This window comes from Manis pentadactyla, chromosome 5 (assembly GCF_030020395.1).
Source record: "Manis pentadactyla isolate mManPen7 chromosome 5, mManPen7.hap1, whole genome shotgun sequence".
In the NCBI taxonomy this organism is placed as follows: Eukaryota; Metazoa; Chordata; class Mammalia; order Pholidota; family Manidae; genus Manis; species Manis pentadactyla.
The window spans coordinates 57,964,588-57,985,056 of NC_080023.1; the positions used below are offsets into that span (position 1 = coordinate 57,964,588).

A 20,469-nucleotide genomic window follows, 5' to 3' on the forward strand; every position below is an offset into this window, starting at 1 on the left:
CAGGGGAAGAGCAGGACTCCGCCCCCTAGGGGAGCCGCCGCAGGCTGGGGGCCGGGCCGCGCCGGGAGGGGCGTGGAGAGGAGCCGGCCGGGAGGAGGCCGCGCCGTCAGGAGGGGCCGTCCCCCCAGCTGGCTCGCGCCCCGGCGGGGCGGGCAGAGGCCCGGCGGCAGAGCCCGGACGCCCGCTCGCGGCCCAGGAGAGAGGTGGCGGCGGTGGCGCGGACGGGACGAGGCGGCGGCTCCCCGCCCTGACTCTCCTCTCCCCCGCCCAGGCCCGGGCGCGAGTCGGAGGCGGCGGCTCGGGAAGGAGGCAGTATGGCTGAGACCTCGCCGCTGCCGCCCACCGCCGGCGCGGAAAGTTGCAGCGAGGAGCAGGCGAGGGGCGGGGAGCAGCGGCCGGAGGACGAGGCGGGGCCGCCTCTGGCCTCCCCAGCCGAGCAGTCGGAGCCCGGCTCGCCGGTGGCCGCCCCCTTCTTCCTGCTCTATCCGGGCGATGGAGGCGCCGGCTTTGCAGCGCGCCCGCCGCCGCAGCAGCGCACTTGGAGGACCCCGCCGTCGCCGGGCTCCCCGCTGCCCTTCCTGCTGCTGAGCTACCCCAGCAGCAGCGGCGGCGGCGGCGGCTGCAGCAAGCACCGTGAGTGGCGGCGGGAAGGGGGCACTCGGCCGGGAAGGGCCGGCCTGGCCCCGCGGAGCTCCGCCTCCCGCTGGGTCCCCGGAGCGGGGTGCCGGCCTGCGGGGGCGCTGGGGAAGCCCCTGTTCCGGGGAGCTGGGGGGCGGCCGCGGCCTGGGACCAGATTGTTTATCTCCAAGTGTCCCCAGGCTGCGGGCTCCCGCCTGGCCCGGCCTCCCCAACCCTCCCAGGCCGGGCGCGCATCCTCGCTAGCCTCCCACGTGCTCGCCGGGTCCCGGCCGCGGGTCCCCGCTGGGAGCCTTGCTCCAGGCAGTGTGGGAGGGGGCGGCGCCCAGAGACCCGGCAGCCCCACCGGCCTGCCTTCTTCGGGCTCTGGGCGCCGCGGCCGCGAAGTAGGTGTGGCTGCTGTGCCGCCGCTCCCCGTGCGGCTCAATTGTACCACCACCTTTTTTACCAGCGTTCACTCCACACTTGTAAATTTCACAGATCTACTTCCCAAAATGTGTAGAGAAATCAGGGATGGTGCGTGAAATGACGGTAAGGGAATATGTGGCTTTGGAAGGGCACCTCCCAGGATTATATCATTTGGCAGGAAGAAGCCGCCACCTTTTAAAACCACTGTCACGGGAGCCCTCTGAATGCAGCGGACCCCACTTTGTACTTTACCAGTCAACAAATGTTTATTGCTACGTGCAATGAGCGGGGCCCTACAGTAGGCAATGTGTATAAAAAGACTTATGGAGGAGTGTTAAATCTGGTTTAAAAAGACAAGATCTTACAGTATGAAAATGTAACTTAATGATGCCGGGGTTCTTGTTTGCGGAGCCGAAGAATGAGCTTCACAAACAGTCAAGGTAGGAGAGCAAAGTACAGGCTTTTATTTAGAGATACAGTGAAAGGACAGAGCTCCCAGCTCACGCCAGGAGGGGACAAGAGAGTCCGTAGTGGTGCGTTGTCTAGGGGGTTTTATAGGCAGTTGAGGGTTTTTCGAGAACATGAAAAAACTTAGGGGTATGGACTTAAGTGGTCCCTGAATATTAAAAATTAACTTAACATAAGGAATTTCCTGCCTTGATTCCTCTCTGGGACACCGGCACCTTGGTCCGGGAGCACATCAAAAGGCTGCCTGCCCAGCCCCCAAGGGGGGCCGAGGTATTGCCTACTTGCTAAAGAATCCTGCCTCTTGAACTTCCTGGGTGTTCAAATGCAATCTGATCCTTAAGATGGAATTCTTCCTGCCTTTTACTATGCCGTCTACAGCTGGGTCTGCATGCTAAGTTAGTTGCTCAGTTTGCAGAATCACCTTGTCAGATCTGAAGGAGGAAAGACAGCACATAGGCCTGAGCCTTTTAGCATGCTAAAGTGAATATTACACATGGTTACAAATAATTAGCATAATAAAACATGTGCTACTCTTCTTTATCTGGGGAACATTAACTGATTTCACTGAAGAATGATTCTAGAGCTCAATGTTTAACATAGAATTTTAGCAGGGGGGGGTTTCCTTGCATGTAGTTACATTGCTCTGACTGCAAATATCCCACCCTGCCCCCTCCAGAGGCCCTCACCCTACTCTGACTACATCCATGTGCCCTATCTCATTAAGATACAAGAAAGGCATATGATATAAATTCCAAATAGTTTGCTGTTTGAGTTCTGGAAAGAGAGAGAAACTTGCCTAAGGTGATGAGGGAATCTGTTACAGAAATGGCACTACAGATTTTTTTAGCAACCAAAACCTTTTAACTGCTCTGCAGTGCCAAGAAACCCTGATTTTGTCTTTTCTTATCCCTGATCCATCCCTAGAAAAAGATTAACATTAGTTGAATATTTCCTATTAATGATACTATTTACCATAGTCAATCCTCACCTCTGTGGGCCAAATATGATGCTACTTTTTCAGATGAGGAAATTGAAGATCAGTGTGATTAACAGCCTAAGAGAAGGAATCAAGTTGACCCACATATCTTTCCTACTAAGCCCATGCTCTTTAAGCAAACCGAGACATCCAAAACTGGTGGGATGGCTCCTTCTAGGCAAGGGCCTGTTGGATTCAGTTGGAGGTAGTAATCCAGTGTTACGTTTTCTTTATCACCCAGAAAAGAGGGCCAACACTGACCATTGACTAAGAGTCTTAGTAAAACTAAAACCCTAGTTTGCGTTGGAGTGGTCTGCACTGATCTCCGGATGGTAGTGTCTAATCATGGCAGAAATGAGACCTTTTATAAGCAGAGGAGGGAAATATAAGAATATTCTCAATACTGCTTCTCATTTTTTAAGGAATCTGCTTTCTACTTTGTTGTTTAATCACATCCTCTTTGTTTCTCCTTAAATTTTTTTATTTCCTGTGTAATGTGCTTGTTAGCCACACCACTATAGAATAAGAAGACACTCATCCGTTCTTTATAACTCTGTAACATTTGTGATGCAAGGTTTGATATAGAAGAATTTTTCAACTGTTGGCTAGTATCAGTTGTGAGGATTATCTGGATTTCAGTTAATTCATTAGATTTATTCCTCCTATTAAGGGTTGACTTTTTTTTTTTTTTTTTTTTACTATCATTTCAAAATTGGGGCCTAAGCATGACCAAGATCAGGAATGGAAGCCTTAAAGCTAAGGTTTCATAGGTGTGATCTCTTCATCTCTATCTTACAATGGTAGTAGATGGATGGTGTGATTTGTTAACACATCAAGTTCTAATAGTTCCTCATGGTCTTTATTTCTGAAATAGTTCATTGGTGTGAAGGTGTTCTGAAAAATTACTGGGAAAGTACTTGTATTCCACTTTTAAAGAACAGTCACTGAAAACATTTCATATTAGTAAAAAAATCACTAATACATATTTTATTCGAATATAAAATTGACTTAAAGTAGTTCTTATTTTGGACTGTGAGTTTTTATTTTTACCTGTTATTTTTATTGGTACTTTAGAACCCAGGCATACTTGGGAAAAGGAATACCCTGGATATTAACAAAAATATTTCCTTGTCACTGATCTGCTGAGTTAGTACAATTTTTTGCTTTCTGTGTTGTACCTGGATATCAGAACTCTGGGTGTTTTACTATTCATCAGCAACCCGAGACTGGTTTTAAAAGACTTCTCATTTCAATTTCTAGGACAGTATTTGGACTCAACTGCAATACTCAGTAAATTTTTGCCTCCCCCAATACCCAATTTTTAACTCTTGCTAGTGTATTTGCCAAAAGTGCATAATATATAATAGCTTTGAGGTACCATATATTAAGGCAGTATCATCTTTTTATTTTATAAATCCTGACTGTACTCAGTTTTTAAAATAAGCGTTACTTTTGTGTTCAGAATCTTCTTTGCATATGACATTGATGAAGGATAGCAAAAATGTATGCAGAGAAGATACACTAAACTCAGGGTTCATCATGTGCACTGTTTCAGTGTAAAATCCTGCAGATATCATGTGCATACAATATTCAGCATGCTTAAATGCAATATGAAAAGGCTTCTGATGTGCCTCAGATGATGTCCCATTCTGAGTCTGAGTGCTTGTAATCTGCTAGAACTTTATGCTTCTAGCTTTTAAAGTTTCTAGCTCGTAAAAAAAAAGTTTCTACCATGCCTTTTAAAAAAATTGATTATAAAAGTTATAAGTAATATATAGATCTGTTCTCATTGTTTCTATGTTTTATAATACAAAATTACGTTGAGTACCATATGAACTTTTCCTCTTCAGGCTCCCAACCCCACAGCCCGTTTCTTACAGAGGATATCACTTTTGAGTTTGGTGACTTTTCTTCCAGAACTTTACTTGTCTTCCCAGACATGAATGTGTTCATATTTCACGGGGCCTTTTCCCCCTTGCTGTGTGATCTTCCCCACCAATTTCTCATCAGCTATATTAGCAGGAGCTGCTTGCTTGCCATATGGTACAATACTTTCAATGCCTTTCTCCATCCTAACTTTAGAAGTCAGCTTGTGGATGGACAGGATAGACAAGAGATTTCCCTCTTTGGTGTTGGAAGGAAGAGGCACTTCTGCCATCTGCTGGGTTACCAGCCTCTGTGGAGTTACTTCTTCCAACTCCCAGAGCTACAGCAATTTACGTTTAAGGCAATGCCATGCAAATAATGCACGTCTCTGCCCTTGTCCTTTCTCTCCCAATTACAGCACCATACCCAAAAAAAAAAAGAAAAAAAAGAACAGTCCCACTCACAAAGAAGCAGCTTTCTTTCTGTATCTACGTGTTATTTTGAGATGGGAGAAGGGCTGGGAGAGGACTAGAAAGAAGAAAAATATCCCTTGGGAAGGGCTGGTGTCATTGCTGTGACTGCTCACTTCAAGGCTGAGTACACCTGTCTGTGAATGCCTCGGTTGAGCCCTGGGAAGGGCAAAGAATGAGGCTTCTGGAAGCAAGCATAGACATATTTTCTCACAGATGCACTTTAAGAGTCCATGGTGTGGGGAAGGACCTTTTCATTTACATATAAACCCAGGAATGAGTATTTAAAAGGAGAAAATCAATCAATTATGTTCAGTTTCATACACACACACAATATAAAGATATGTATGTATTATGTATCTATGCATGTATATACATTGTGTGTATTGATTGGTTTTTATCACCCATGGACATTTATATTATGTGTCTCTCCTTTTTTCATTGTCTAATAGTACTCTTGAAAACATACCTGGTCAATACACATTCATCCATTTATCTGCTGTATGCTTTTTAAATTTTGAAAAGACAAAAGTGCTTTCTTCTGATTTGTAAGTGGTAGAGGTATGGGGGAAAGCATTGAGCCATCAGAAAACATTCTGAGCATTTACCTTCATACTAGTAGTTTTTAAAACAGCTGATTGTGTCTTTTTTAAAGACAGGTTTTTGGTATAGATAATGTAGAGCATTGTCCCCATTTACAGTACTGTGATTCACAAATCTGTTAGCCTTCTGCTCATTTCCAAGTGTGTTAAAAATGCAAAGAGCCACTTTCTGATCCATTAAGTACTGTTTTGTCAAATGGCAGATATAAGCACCCATAAAAAAAAGAAAAAAACCCTCAGATATGTAACATTTTCAGACAGTGTAAAACGTAGATTAGTGGTGACCAGAGAACTAGAATTTAGCCCCTAAGATTATCTAAATGCAAGAGGGTCCTTTCCACACACAGCTGAAACGGTGACCTGGGACATCCTGAATTGCTGAGGTACAGGGAGCAGGGGCATGCTCCGTTTTCCTGCCTCATGAGACTAAACACGTTTTAGTCACATTTGAAAAGAAAAAATGGGGAGGAGGAGGAGTCCATATAGAATTCATGTAAGTAAATGGATGGAACATGTTTTCATTAAAGTATTTTATTCACTGTGACTTATCTAAATTGTAAAATATAAAATTGTGATGAGTAACCTTCAGTTTAGAAGATTACATCCTGGAGATACAGAATCTGTGGTTGTAGGAAAGTTCTTATCTCAAATTTTAGCATGCATCAGAATTACCTAACGGTCTTGTTGACACAGATTTCTGGCCCTATTCTCAAAGGTGTTCTTTTGTACGTTTTTTGTTTTTATTAAGGTGTAAGTTACATATAACAGTTTCAGGTGTACTATTCAATGTTTGTATTTGTTGCAGTTTTGTTTTTAACTGAAAGAATAAATTCTTATTCCTGAATAGTCTGACTCCAAAGCTTAATCACGGTATGCTCCCTCACTAAGACGTCAAAGAAACTTGTTTGGGTAGAGGGTGCTGGGTGGAGAGAGGGCGGAAAAGAGGTGGCAAAAAAGCAACTTTTGGGGACTAAAAGACTGGTATTATACTATGGGCCTCAAAACATATGCACCTGAGTGTATTTGACCTTGCATCTTTTTTCTTTCTGCTTGTCTTTTAATAGAAATCTCTTAAAGAAAAGAATTTTATCAAGAACCTAAGGGAAGTAGTTTTTTTAGCATAGGTTGCAGGTAGTAAAAAGTGTAGGTTGATGATGATGAAGGCGTAAACGATTAACTGGATGAAATGATATTTCCTTTTTGACTGGTACTTTTGAAAATTCCTTAAATAATTTAAAGAGTTGCCTACAAGATATGCTGCCTCTTTGCGTGATAGATAATCTGCAGCCATCACGAAGAGAAGTGGAACCCATTTTAATGATTTTTTGCAGGACATCACAACTGTTACATTTCTCCCCAAACCTTATTAACACTGAAAGTGCCTCCTGTAGTGCAAAGTGGCCCTAATATGAGCTTTAAAATTTATTTTGGGAAGTCAGTGCACCATAATCATTAAAGAATGGGCTGGAAATTATGTAACAGGAAATGCTTCTAGAATTACAGAGCAGTGGGTACATGAGTAAGTGTCAGTGTGGTCTTACCCTCTACAGTTGTGTTTGAATATGAAAAGTTCATAGTTCTCAAATACCATGATTTCACGTATTTGTGGAATACAGAGCAAAACAAGGAACAAAAGCAGTAGACTCATAGACACTGAGAAGGAACTAGTGGTTACCAAAGAGAAGGGGTTGCGGTGGTGGTGGGAGGCATATAAAGGGGCCCAATTGTTCACATTCACAGTACAAGTTGGTCATGGGGACAGTAGTACAGCGTGGAGAATATAGTCTGATTCCGTAACATCTTACTACTGTTGACATGTTACTATGTTGATAGATAGTAACCACACCAGAGGGGGTGAGGATTTAATAATATAGGTAACTGTTGAACCACTGTTATATATTTGAAACCAGTAAGATTCTACATCAACAATACTTAAAAAGAAGTTCACAGTCTCCCAGAAACATATTAAAAGAGTCCAGGGCTGCTGGCCAAGGTAGTATTTCTTTTCACAGAGCCCATGTTCATGATTTTAGGTTCTAGACTTGCTCCAAACCAAACCAAATGGAATTAACACGTGTCATGTGTCAGAGGGAGTTTCATAGAGGGTGGAGTGGAAGCAAGAAAGTTTAAGCTTCATAATCCTCAGGAAAGGAGAGATTGGCTGACTGACACCAAGAGGCCTGTAAAAAGTAGCCAGGATTTCAGTATGTTGCCTTTTAGAATAAGGTTCCTCCAACTTTCGAAACTGTTTAGGGACTTTCCATAGATATTTATCTGCTGCCCCTGCCTTTTTTATGAATGTAGGAAATCTGGTCACCTGATGTGAATGCTGAGTAAATTTCCAACCCATCTCTCTTCTTTCCACAGCCCAAGAGCTGTCCTGGCACAGCCTTTGCTCATGTCTCCTTTTTACTTCCTCCCACCTCAGTCCTAGGGATATTCTTCCTTACTGACTTCCATTCCATGTGATGATAGGGTTTTGGGGTTTTAGTTTTTTTCCAAAACTCTCAAGGGCACAGGCAACTATTATGATGATAATGGCTGACTTTACTGCCTGCTTACTCTGCCGCACACCATACTAAGCATTTTACTCACATTACTTCATTTAATTCTTAAGTAGTTAATGTTACTATCCCCCTTTTATCAGTGAAGAAGCAGGCACCGACACAAGTAACTTGCCAAGGTTTAAATGATGTTGGGGTTCTTGTTCACGGATCCGAAGTTGAACCTGGCAAACACTCAAGGTAGGAGAGCAAAGCGAAGGTTTTTATTTAGAGAGAAAGTGAGAGGACAGAGCTCTGGCTCAGGCCAGGAGGGGACAAGAGAGCCCCAGGGCGGTATGTTGTCTAGGGGTTTTATAGGCTGCTGAGAGACAAAGGGCTAGGGATGTACACCTGTTAAGTGGTCCCAAAATGTTTATCTTTGAAGAGACATTAAGTTTCTAATTAGTCTTCCTGGTTATTTACAAGAATTTTACTACTCTGATTTCCTCCCAGGATAGCAGCTTCCTGGTCTGAGAGCATATCACTTAAGATTGCCTGCTTTGCTCCCAAGGTGGGCTGAGTTATTGTCTGTTTGTTAAGAAACTTACTTTTTAACTAATTGGGTTTTAAGATGCAATCTTATTTTCAAGATGGCATCCTTCCTGTTTTTACTACATTGTTTTGGGCTTGCGTGCTATATTGCCCAGGTTGCAAATCATTTGTTTAGGGCTGGAGGAAGAAAAGCAGCACCTGGGTAAAGTCAGAAAAACAAGCTGGGAACCCCCAGTAGGCCAAAGCAAATCCCACAGTGGATTATCTTGCTTTGTTTTTACCAGAGGCTCTCACCCTACTGTCTAAGCCCATCATGGTCCCTGTCTCACTATCCCCTTTTTGTCAGTGAAGAAACAGGCACAGACACAAGTAATTTGCCAAGGTTTCTCAGCTTCTGAGTGGTGGATGGAAGTAGGATCAATCTGGGTGTTCTGACTCTGGAGTCCACACACTCTCTCAGCCTCTCCTAGCTGGAATCCACTGCCTCCCACAACTGGAATTCCATCCTAACTTGGGAGACTCCTGTTCAGGCAGCAGCATTCTTCTAGTTCCTTGTTCTACTCAGTAAAGCCCATTTTGCTAAAAATGAATGAATGAATGTATGTGAAATTCACAAGTTACCAATTTGATAGAGAAAATAGTGTGTGTAAGCAACACTGAATAGCCATCAGTGACAAGGATCTAAGAATTTCTTAAGCACATGTAATTGTTTCATGCCTATTGCCTTGTTCTTTTCATATCCCTAATGGCTAGCACATAGAGGTGCCCAGTACGTGTTAAATGAATGGATCTAAACATGCACAAATGAATAAAGCTGTGTTAGAATGACTTGTTCGTCGGGACATAAATATGGCTTGATTTTATAGAACTTGCAGGTTTTCTTGGTTGAAGTGAATGAGAATGGAAATATACCACTACAGGAGTACACACAGCAGTTACCTACCTATACCAACAAGTATCTATTCAGAGTGTGGTGTTTGATAGGTACTCTTTTGAGCAGATGTATAATGGTGTGCAAAGTGGGAAGAGTTCTTATGGGAGCCTGTGATCTTTGTGAAGCTAGCTGTTTAAGTTTCACTTTATAGCTGAGTAGATTGAGCCAAAAGGAGGATAAATTTCCCAAGATCATCTGCTAAGTTGCTGGTAGCTTTACATCTGTAGATCATTGGCCATGAAATCAGTTTTAGTAAGATAGGAGTTAATTCTAGTCTTATGCTGGTTAGTTTTAACAAAAAGATAATGCATTGTAATATTTCTTTGTGTCTGTTGCTAACAAAATAATGATAAATAGGCTTGTCAGGTACAATCAATTTATAGTATTTATTATTACCCTAGATTAATATCTACAAAGTAGTACTGAGCCAGCCAAGTGCATTAACTTAAAAATGGTAAAACTCTTAGGGTCAGAGGGAGATAAAGTAGGTTTTTGTCTGAGAGAGTGAAGTAAGTAAGAAAGAAGGGAGGAGGGGGGACTGGAGCATGTGAAAAATCATGATCATTCAATCGAATAGTCTTAGAATTTAGCAGAAACATTTGGCTTTCTTCTACCAATGTTATCATGATGATAATTCATAAAGGAAACTCTTTTGTGCTTAAGAGCAGCTAGTGAAGTAGTGTGTGTGTGTTGAGCGGGGAATGGGTTTTTTGTCTTAAATCATGAAACCATGATCCAGGAAGCTTTGGGAGACAACTTGTAAGCTTCACAAACTGACAGAGTTGTACAAGTCAGCAAGTCTTAGGAAGCACACTGTTATGTGCAGAATAGGAACTGGGTAATAGGAAGAGACAATTAACTCTGAAAGATATACGTGAAATGATCTCTCTCTCAAACCTGTTAAGAAGAATTGGCATACCTGCCAGAAATCTATTTCTAAAAAACATTTAAATGTCATTTAAAAATGAAAATATTCAAAATAACCCAAATGCTCATTAACGTAAAAATGGTTCCGAAAATTGTTTACATGCAATGGAATATTACCTTACAATACAGCAGCCAAAAGGATAAACTACAGCTACACAGTACAGTGTGGATGGGATCTTAGAAAATGCAGTACTGAATGAAAAGCTTAGAAGGCTATGTGCAGGATGAAACCCTCTCTATAACATTTTTAAAAAGAGCTAAATATGTTGTTTAGGCATCTATATATTCATAATAATATTTTTAAAATAAGGTGACGATTTACACAAAATTCAGAAGTGGTGGCCTCAAAAGGTGACATAAGAATTCAGGAGCATGTAAGTGTTCAATTGATCCATTTCTCCAGTTGGGCAGTCATTTCGTGGTTATTAGGTATATTTGTTTAAGAATTACAGTCATACATTGAAGTTTGCCATTTAAAGAAGTTCTGAAATGAGTCATTTTAGAAAATGATTCCCCCCCTTCATTTATCTTTCCACGGTTGCAAATGTGTCAAGTGTCTTCATGTCCCACTGAGTATGCGGAGGGACCTCAGGAAGATGATTTCTCAGCTCGGTGTGGGAATAAACAAGTGACATTGTTCTTCAGGATGGTCAGGAAGAATTTGGTTTGCTATTTACCCAGCACACAGCAGGGAAGATCCATGCTGGAATTTCCATTTCTCAGAAAATTCCCATTTATTGAAAACCTGAACTAAATGTATGTGGGTAACTAAGTGGAATATATGGTTGGTGAAGCCTTAAGTTGTAAAGTGTGAACCTAGTAATTTCCTCTTCTGCAAATCTTTAATTTGTTGAAATTCCTTTTTAGGAGATTCCATGAGGACTTTGCCTGTGTTACTTTTTGTTTTGTTTTGTTTCTTTTTATTTTCTCTGAATAAAATTTAATCATTGGGATGGAGTACTGATGTTTGCAAAGTGAGAAGGAATCATGGACTTTGGGGGCATCTACACAAGAAGCAGCTTTGAATCTTGTGAGCATTTGGTACAATATTTACGAAGCACCTACCAGAAAAGAGAAAGTCAGTAGATAATACCTACTTTAATAATAATTTTCCCATATTGTATGACAGGGACATTGGGCATGACAAATCAGCCTTTTTCTTTTAATAGTAGCTTGAGTAAATAATACTTTGAAAGGAATGTAACTTCTAATTTTGAAATGTGAATCTTGTTTGCGTTCAATCAGTCATAATGTGGAAAATTCAGGCTGTGTAAGCAGCTAGAACACAGTATTATTCAGGTCATCATCTTGGATTTGAATTTCACATAGGCCCATTAATTCTGTTTCAGGGCCACAGACTGTACCTCAGCACTCCTCACAACTATCTTAACAAATGTGTGCCATTATTCACAAGTGGTCTCAAATGAAAAAATTAGTTCAAGAGAGTTTAGGATTAGAATGTTTATGAGAAAAAAGTTCAAGCCTTGTATATCTTACTGGTGACAATATTACCTTTATATTCTGAGCCAATATGTTTAATTAGTATAAGACCCAAATGTAAAAGCAATACAAGCAATATTTAGAATTATTTTTATTAGTCTTCTACAAATAGTGCTTGTTTTCATAGTAAAGTCATTGTTTATGAACAATGAGTAGCTAACTGTACCCGCCAGAGACTCAAGTGTTTTCACCTGCAAACAGGTGACTTAGTGGAAGTACAGGTTTCCCTGCCTACGCACAGCTCTGATTTCTGAAAGGACTGCCAGTACCTCCTCAAGCTGATAGGTATGGGAAACTGAGAGATGACCAGTGCAGGCAGGTTTTTCTCTCCTTGGCAAAAGTTTAGCTGCTTTGGTCTGCCTTCCCTGTGCCCTCTATGTGGAGAGGACCTTTGGCCAGATCATTAACCAAGTTTCTCTGCTTAGGGACCTTGATGTTCTTGTTGTACTGGTATGTTGTAATCAGTCCAGACCTCCTCTTCAGGTTAGTAATATTGGTTGGTCGGTGGAAAGATTGTCGTGATCTGTGACAGGCTGAATTTGGGAATTCGTGGACCCCAGGCAGTCAATCCCAGAGCATTCAGATTAACTCATGTGTTCACTGTTCTGTGTTTTGAGAATTTTATCAGTGACCTAGAGTCCTGATATGGTATGTACAGATAGCCAGAGCTGTTTGGTGCTGTGGTTCCAGGAACTATTCAGTGTAAGTTTAATTTAAAGGTTTTAATGACTGCTTACTATGTTTTGAACTATTGCTTGGCTTAAAGTAAAACTGTCAGTTGTCCCCTTTAAGTTTTAATGCATAAGATGGAAATATGTCAGGCTAGAAAGGAATCAAACTAATTAAATGTGAATGTGTTAAATGAGGCTTGTGTTCAGTATTTGGATACATAAACTGCTTCCTTGAAAAAGTGCCTTGTCTGACTCCTGCATGACCAGTGCCTGGATTGCTGCCTGGCATGTGGAGTACTCTCAATAAATATTCCCTGAATGAGTAAATAGCTCTGGGTCCAGATGTAGGATAATCTTGGAAGAGATTTAAATAGAAATTAATAAACCTGAAATATTTTATTTTCCTTAGTAATTTGCAGATTTTCTTCCTAATTATTAGTAAGCATATATGTATATGCATTTTTACATTGCACCAGTTTGCCTTCCCTCTAACAATATGAAAATGCCTGTTTACTCACAGAATCTGGTTCTTAGCATTTTTTTCTTTGAGCTCTATCTCAAGTTAGAATGAAGCATTTCTGAAATCTTAATATTCAAGGAGTTTTTTTTTAGTTTTCAGAAATTAATAAATTAAGGTATCCCTCTGATAAGAAGTGTCTAGAATGGAATAGGTCATCTTGGGATGTATTTCTTGAAGTTGTATGTTCCCCCCAAAACAGACCCTTAAATAGAAGAAATGCTTCAATTGTCCAAAACATTTTCAAAGCAAATCTTTATCACCTGTTACCTCCTTGTTATTTATGTAGCTCAGAAAGCACGTACCTAACTTTTTGCTACCAAGGTATGAGTGCCTCACTGATAATACAGATTTACGTGTGTTGGTGGCAGGGGGGTGAGTTAGCTGGTTGGTATGAGAGGATATGATACTGTGCCCTTAGGATGTCCTAGGGTGGGAGAATTTTTAAAATACAACATAGTTTTATCTCCTCATTAGGAACCTAATGCATACTTAATGCAGAAGCTTGGTAAATACACCACATCAAAAGGTGGGGGAAATTGCCATTAATCTGGAAGGATTTTACCTTTTTAACATTTTTTTTTTTTTGCTTGTCTCTCCAGTCTAAAAAGTCAGGTCTTTGTACTTTGGAGAAGGAAATTTTAAATGCCTGAGAGTATGATATTTAAATTGAAATCTGCTTTAGCTTTTCTTAAAACACAACCTTTAGCAGGGTAAAGAATTTTAATAGCTAGGTATATCAGAATGAAAAAAGCGAATCGTGCACTGGTTAAATTAATCCAACTGCCTCTTTACCATCTTTGCTGTGGAGTATTACCCAGTATGAACTGTCCTCCTGTTAGCCAGCCCTTTTATCCCAAAATGAGGGGAATTGATGAAGATATGTGCATTGTGTTATGTCTGGTCATAGTTTGACTAGCACAGTCTGGAAGTGGGTTGTGCAGGATGAGAGCGAGCTGCCTAATTGCTCTCCCTGCATCAGCAGCATCTATAAAGCATCCTGGGAATTGCTTACCCTACGTTCAGAGCTGCTGGTCACATGAGCCTGGATTTTCAGATCAGTTCATTAGTCAGCCATTTTGGTCAACACCCTGCTTACTGCGCACAACCAATCCTATTAGAACTCAGCATCCCTGCTCATCTGAGCAGATCCTGGAAGTGATTTCTGCAGCTCAGAATTTTTTTTAAGCTAAATTGGAAATAATACTGGTTTATTTCTTGTTCATTTTTTTTCTTTCGTACTTTTTTCCTGCACAAAGGAGGAGGATTTTTTACTTATTCATGCAGAGGCCAGTTTTTTGAAGCCAGTTAAGTTGGCATCAGCTGGGCAGGGTTTAAAGCCGATAGCTCAGCTGAAAAAGAAGGACATAGGGAAAGGAAGGAGAGAAGCTGGAAGAAGACAAGTAGCGTCTTATTTTGCTATGTGGTAGGAACCGTCTGTGAGAAGATATAGTATAGAATTGTTTATCTTGAACAGTTGGTTCTTAAACCATAAGGTATTTTTCCTTGTATTTTTTTTTAAGCCTCCCTCATCCATTTTCTTAAGAGCTTTATTCCAGAGCTTTGGATTTGGCGATTTTTGGTGAGGAGGTTTTATTTATTTCTGTTGTGTGTGTGTGCGTGTGAGTGTGTTTGCGTGTGTTGTGGTCCCAGCTGAGTCATCATGTCTGCTCTGACGCCTCCAACCGATATGCCAACCCCCACCACTGACAAGATCACACAGGCTGCCATGGAGACTATCTACCTTTGCAAATTCCGAGTGTCTATGGACGGAGAGTGGCTCTGCCTGCGAGAGCTGGATGACATCTCACTCACACCTGACCCAGAGCCTACCCACGAAGGTATGGTCCGACCCGGTCCCCTAGTATCGCACCAGCATCCTCATTGTTCCGGCACTGGGAGGGTGAGGGAGAGGTAGGAAGAACCCATCCTCTAAGCTGCTCACAACCCTGAAACCTGTCATCCTTGCCCACCACCCAGCTCCCCTTTTCTCCTTCACTGGAAAGAAATATTTTTCCCTGCCCCCTAAGGTATCCTTCCAAAAGATGCTGGTGCTTGTTTTGAGTTCTTTGTCTTTAAGTCTCTAAAGAGAACATTTGAGGTCACTTGTCATATCTGACCTTAATTGATAATGAAAAAGCTATTATTTTGATTATATACCAAAACAGAAATCACAGTGATTTTTAAGAGAGTAAGTTAAGACAGCCTGACTATAATTATAGGATTGTACATGATACAGTTGAAACACTTGAGGGGTATTTTATGGAGGGGGGTGGATATCAGTATATAATTTAAACAGGCTATGATATCTAGAAAATATTTGGTCAAACATCTTTTTTATAATAATACAGATTTTTAGGTTAGATGAAAAAGCAGTTTTACATTCCATGCTTTTTTAATGAGTGTGGACTATTAGAAAAGCATAATGCCTTGAAAAGGTTAAACATGATTAATAAAGTCATCCCTACCTGTGGAATCTATTGGCCATTGTTTTTTTTTTTAAAGGTACACAAATTTATTTGTTTTTAATATTACATGCAAGGGGGCATCAGTGGGGGGGGAGAGGGAGTAAGTACCCCAAAAAGTTATGGGGCTTCAGAGCTTAAATATCTTTTTTTTTTTTTTTTTGGCCATTGTTTTTTAATGGTAACTATGATGACCCATTTGAAATTTCTACTGTCAGTACCTTTGAGACCTTCATGGTCTCTTGACTTTTGACTTTCTTCCAGGACCTTTTCTAAGTTGCAAGAGGTTTTCCGCTTCTACCCCTTCATTGTACCACAAAGAAGAGAATTATAGCCATAGCTGTAAATTGTTTTGTTTTTTATATAGCGGTCTCTTAGGTAGCGTTTATGCTCCACCCTTAAAATAATGAAGGCAGAAATACTCACATTTGAGGAGTATTTTTTCATAAACATCTGTCCAATATTTAGGTGTATCTGCAGGACAGATGGCATAAGGTGAATCGCACATAGCAGATCAGGATGGGAAAAGTGGTTGCCCTTGACCTTGTGTTGTAATGTTATCATGACTCAAATTTTACCCTTTGTGTCTGAAAAGGATTTTATTTTCCCAGTTAGACTTGGCCTTGAGAAAGTTTTAGAGAGGGTTAATATCACAGAACAAAGCATTCATTTAGGGTGTGTCCTTCAGAGTAATGTTTATATAGTTTTTCAGACTGTTTGCATTTTTTAGCAATTGGTTTGTCAGATAGACAGCTAGCTACAAGGGCTAGAAGACATCAACTGGAATTCCACACAATGCCCAGTATAGTGTAAAACAACCACTAGAGCCTTACGAATCTTTAGGGAAGAAAAATATACTTTTAGAAGGCTACCAAGAAATCTTTTGGCATATGTCCGAATTTGCATATTTTGTTTTAAAAAATATTGCCATCCATTTTGAAAGTCATGCAATATGAAATATTCCCTTAATTATAATATCCAGGGTGTGTGTGTCTCAAAAATAATTTTTAAAACAATTTTAGTACTTTGAAGACATACTTGGTTTTCGAGCAAGGTATCTGTGAGTGAGCAAAAGTGAGCTGTTTGGTTCACGTAGGATTTGTAGTGGTGCTGTTTGAATTCTTCACGGAGAAACCTGTGATAGAAAGTGTGTGAGGGCTGCAAGCTAAGCTATGAGTAGTCCATCCTTTGACAAGGGAAAACTGACAAATAGGAAGTTCCCAGCACTATAAAGGATGTGGAGGAAAATAGAGAAATGCTGACACTGACTCTTGGAATTTTGCCTTGTGCAAGAGAAGCGATGATTTCACATGCTTAGAAATGGAAATAATAAAGCCCAGGCCCAGGCAAGCATCTGGAGGTTTAGGGATGGAGGAGACCAGGTGGTGCTTTACAGGGCTTTTATTTCCTTGCTCCACTGGCTCACTCTGGATGTCCAAGCAGTCAGTTGGTCCCAAGAAACATCTGCTTTAGTATTAAATTGTTAGGTTTGATTTAGCTATCAGCATTTGAATGGTGATCGCCTGGCTGGTGATAATGTGGATCTCACCTTGTTGACAAAATGGAGCCAACCTTTGCCTGGACACACAGGCATTTTCAGAGTTCTTCCTGGCTGATTCATAGAGGGAAAGACATCTGACCACACAAATCCTGCAGTGGGGCCTTCTGATGCCCACAGGAGAAAATAGGCAAAAAGCATAATGTGCCTTCTTAAGAGGATAATGTAGACTGTGTGTGACCTCAGCAATAGAAGCCTTACGGCTTTCAACTTTTGTTTTCTGAAAACAGAGTGTCTGCCCTTCTCTGTGCAGACCACAGTGCAGGCCTGGACCTAGAGCTTCTGCCTGGCCTAACTCTTAAATACATGGAAATAAAGACATTTGTTTCATTATTTCAGTGCTGGTTGGTGGTCAAGGAGGTGATCTCTCTCTCTCCATTTTTTGTAATATACCTTTTTTTTTAAACCAGAAGTGAATTTACAAGTCTTCCATTATAAATAGAATTTCCCTAAAGACAAGAGCCTAGGATTGATTCCATGGAGAAGAGAAGGTTCAGGAAAGGCTTCATCCAGAAAGTGAGATGGACAGTTGGGCTGGACAGTGTATGATAAATGGGTGATCCCCAGGCAGACATAGGTTCAGGGGTTATTTCAAACAGCATATGTATGGTGAGCTGGCCGAGCCAGGGAATAGCAAGTAGTCAGGAGTGGTACCTACCTGAGAGTAGGTTAGGAGGATTAAATGGGATAACTAATATAAAGCACCCTAGAAATGTTAGCTATCTGTGTAATAGTTATTCATGGAGCAGTAGTTTGAGCTGCATTAGTTTAAGCCACATTCTTAAATATAGTGCCATTTCGCTGTATATTTCTGTTTTTACATCTAACCTTCTAGAGCAGTCTAAACTAGGTAGTTTTCCTGACAGACTAAGTAGAACATTTGTAGCTTACATTCATGTTTTAGCCTTGTTCTTTCTTGTATCCCTATAAACAAGAAAATAATTGGTTACAAATAAAATTCAGTAATCAAGATAAACTTGTTTTCCTTTTTAACCTTTTAATGATAGAGAATCTAATATTAAGAGATGATATACAGATGGTGAGTTTAATATGATAAAATATATTGTATGGGTTACAAAGACAACTGTGAACTTTGAAATTACTTTTTTGACTTACAAAACTTCCTTCTCAAATACAGATAATAAGAGACAGACTCTGAAGAAATGATATGTGGGACAGTCATATTGAGAAGAGAACCTTTGCTCAAGCTTTGTTAGGTTTTCTGTAGACAGTTGTTTGTGCTGGTAGACTTCATACATGCTGTTACTGCCTGACTCTGGAGGTTTCCCCAGGCAGTTGCATTTTGCTTTAGTGTTCATTTAGAATATCTGGCATATATACTGTAATGTATAAAGAAAGAGGTTGGATGAGACATCTGTGAGTATAGTAATGATTCTGCACTACATGCAAGGAATGTATTTTGGTCTGTCACTTGGTCAGAAATATTTATTGGGCATCCGTTGTTGCAAAGTCCAGTTCTAGGAACTAAGAAATAGATGGCCCTTGCTCTCAGCAGTCAAAGTAAAGAGATGAAACAAAGATGTCAGAGGCCACTGTAAAACAAGTGTGAAGTACTAGTAGCTAAAGGACAGTGCTGTTCCTGAGGAACTGGGACATGGGATTCAAAGCCAGATAGCACTTAGTGACCACATTTCCCAAAGGACAGGATGCATTAAGACTTGGGATCAGATTTTACCATTCAATAGGGAATATTCTGCTGTAAAATACAATAAGCAGGAAAAATCCCTTGAAGATTAAATGGAAAATGTTATGTGGGACTTGTTACCAGTGACTGTGGAAAGTGCTGAGATAATTCCGTTGACATTTAGTAAGGTGCTTTTACTCAATAATATCACTGCATGCTAGTTAACCCCACCCTGTCTGAATTTTTAAAAATGGTACATGTCCCATTGTGCATTTTGGCAGGGGAAGCCAAATGATTGTTTACTAAAGAAATTTAATAGCATGAATTTACTACAATTTACTAAAGCCTCTAATCCATGATGCTAAAAATTATATAAAATTTCATATCTGTTTTTATTTTTTTCAGTAGGAAAAATCCTCAGTATCCATTAGAAACCCCCAAAGAAAAACAATAATGCTTAAAACACATGCAATTTTTATCATACGATCTGACCCTTGGCCCTTCATTCAATATACATTTTAGTATTCCACTTAAAATTGATGCCCTGAACTGTGCAAGGCCCTAAGGTACAGCACAGCAGGCAGGCCAGGTCTTCAGTATTTCCCGAGCTTACTGACAAGTGGAGGGTAGTGGTGGGATACTTCAAACAAGGAAAAGACCGGCCAATGAGTGCAGCAGTACAGAGCCAGAGGTCTGGTCTTAGCTCCAGGGAGATTTCCAATTGGCAGGATGTTTGAGCTAAGACCTAGAAGATGTTGCGAGAGTTATCTGGGCATAAACTAGAGGCGAGGGGTTTTGAGGAGAGTGGGAGAAACAGCACTTGCAGAGGCACAAATGCCAGAACCAGAAGATTTTTGGTATATATATTTTTTAGTCCGTTTCTAGATTTCCTTTCCAGTAAATTTTCACCTCTTTGATCAGAAGTATTGACAAAACCACATGCCCCACTAGGGACAAAATGTTACGGGTAGTGATGAAATACTAAATTTTTTTCTCTTCTGGTTGTACATGATGTTAGGTTTTTAACATTAAAATCTGGGGTGTTTTAACAGAGTGAGTTCATTGTGTATGTACATTTACTTCTATGCTTTAATAAAATAAGCATAAATTAAATCATGAATTTTAATAGCCCACTTGAATAAGACTTAACAAGAATCATTTTTCCCAACTAACAGAAAAACTATTACTCCACATGCCAATAACATGCACATTTGTAATTAGATTTCCTATATCCACTTATTTATGTGTGACCCTTCCCTTATTATTAATAGCATGTAATTTTTTCTACTCAGAAAATTATAAGCCCGTAATGTGCAGAGATCCTTAAATGAAATCATTTTAAAGTGCACAGTTATTTTCATAAGTAAACATGTTAATAGTATCAAAAATATCAACTGAACTATATATAAATGCTCTTTCTGCATTTAATGCAATGCCTCTGTATACACATACCAGTGTGTGTGTGTGTGAAATTATATAAACTATATTTATGGCATATACCTTACAGTTCTCTTATGATTAAATAAGCAAATGATGCTACATGTGTTATGGCATAGAAGAGGAATACCTGCTGTGTTCCACAGGAAGCAATTCTCAGTCTTGTCTTTCATTTTCATTTCTGCAGCTACCAGGATCTAATTATATTGCATCCAGATTCCTGCTTTCAGCTTTTCTCCAAACCCATGTCTCCTCCTGTACTGATCCATTATTCATAACATTGCCAAATGACTCTTCATGAAAGTAAACTTTTCATTCTTGTACAAGAACCCTGTTTCAAGCAAACTTCTATAT

At 40.4% G+C, this 20,469-nt stretch overlaps 1 protein-coding gene across 13 annotated transcripts in view; it reads left to right on the forward strand.

The window, feature by feature from the left end:
- The first annotated feature begins 151 nt into the window (after positions 1-151).
- The window catches only part of RUFY3 (RUN and FYVE domain containing 3), a 73,066-nt gene continuing 52,748 nt past the window's right edge, over positions 152-20,469 (forward strand). For 4 of the 13 annotated variants that reach the window (XM_036878984.2, XM_057502296.1, XM_036878987.2 and 1 more), the window contains exon 1: positions 157-633. In XM_036878984.2, the coding sequence (XP_036734879.2) occupies positions 315-633 (319 nt within the window). In that variant the 5' untranslated portion in view covers positions 157-314. Of the gene's footprint in view, positions 634-13,462; positions 14,852-20,469 lie in introns of those variants that run through there. The other 9 variants (XM_057502298.1, XM_057502299.1, XM_036878991.2 and 6 more) reach the window with 7 other exon arrangements.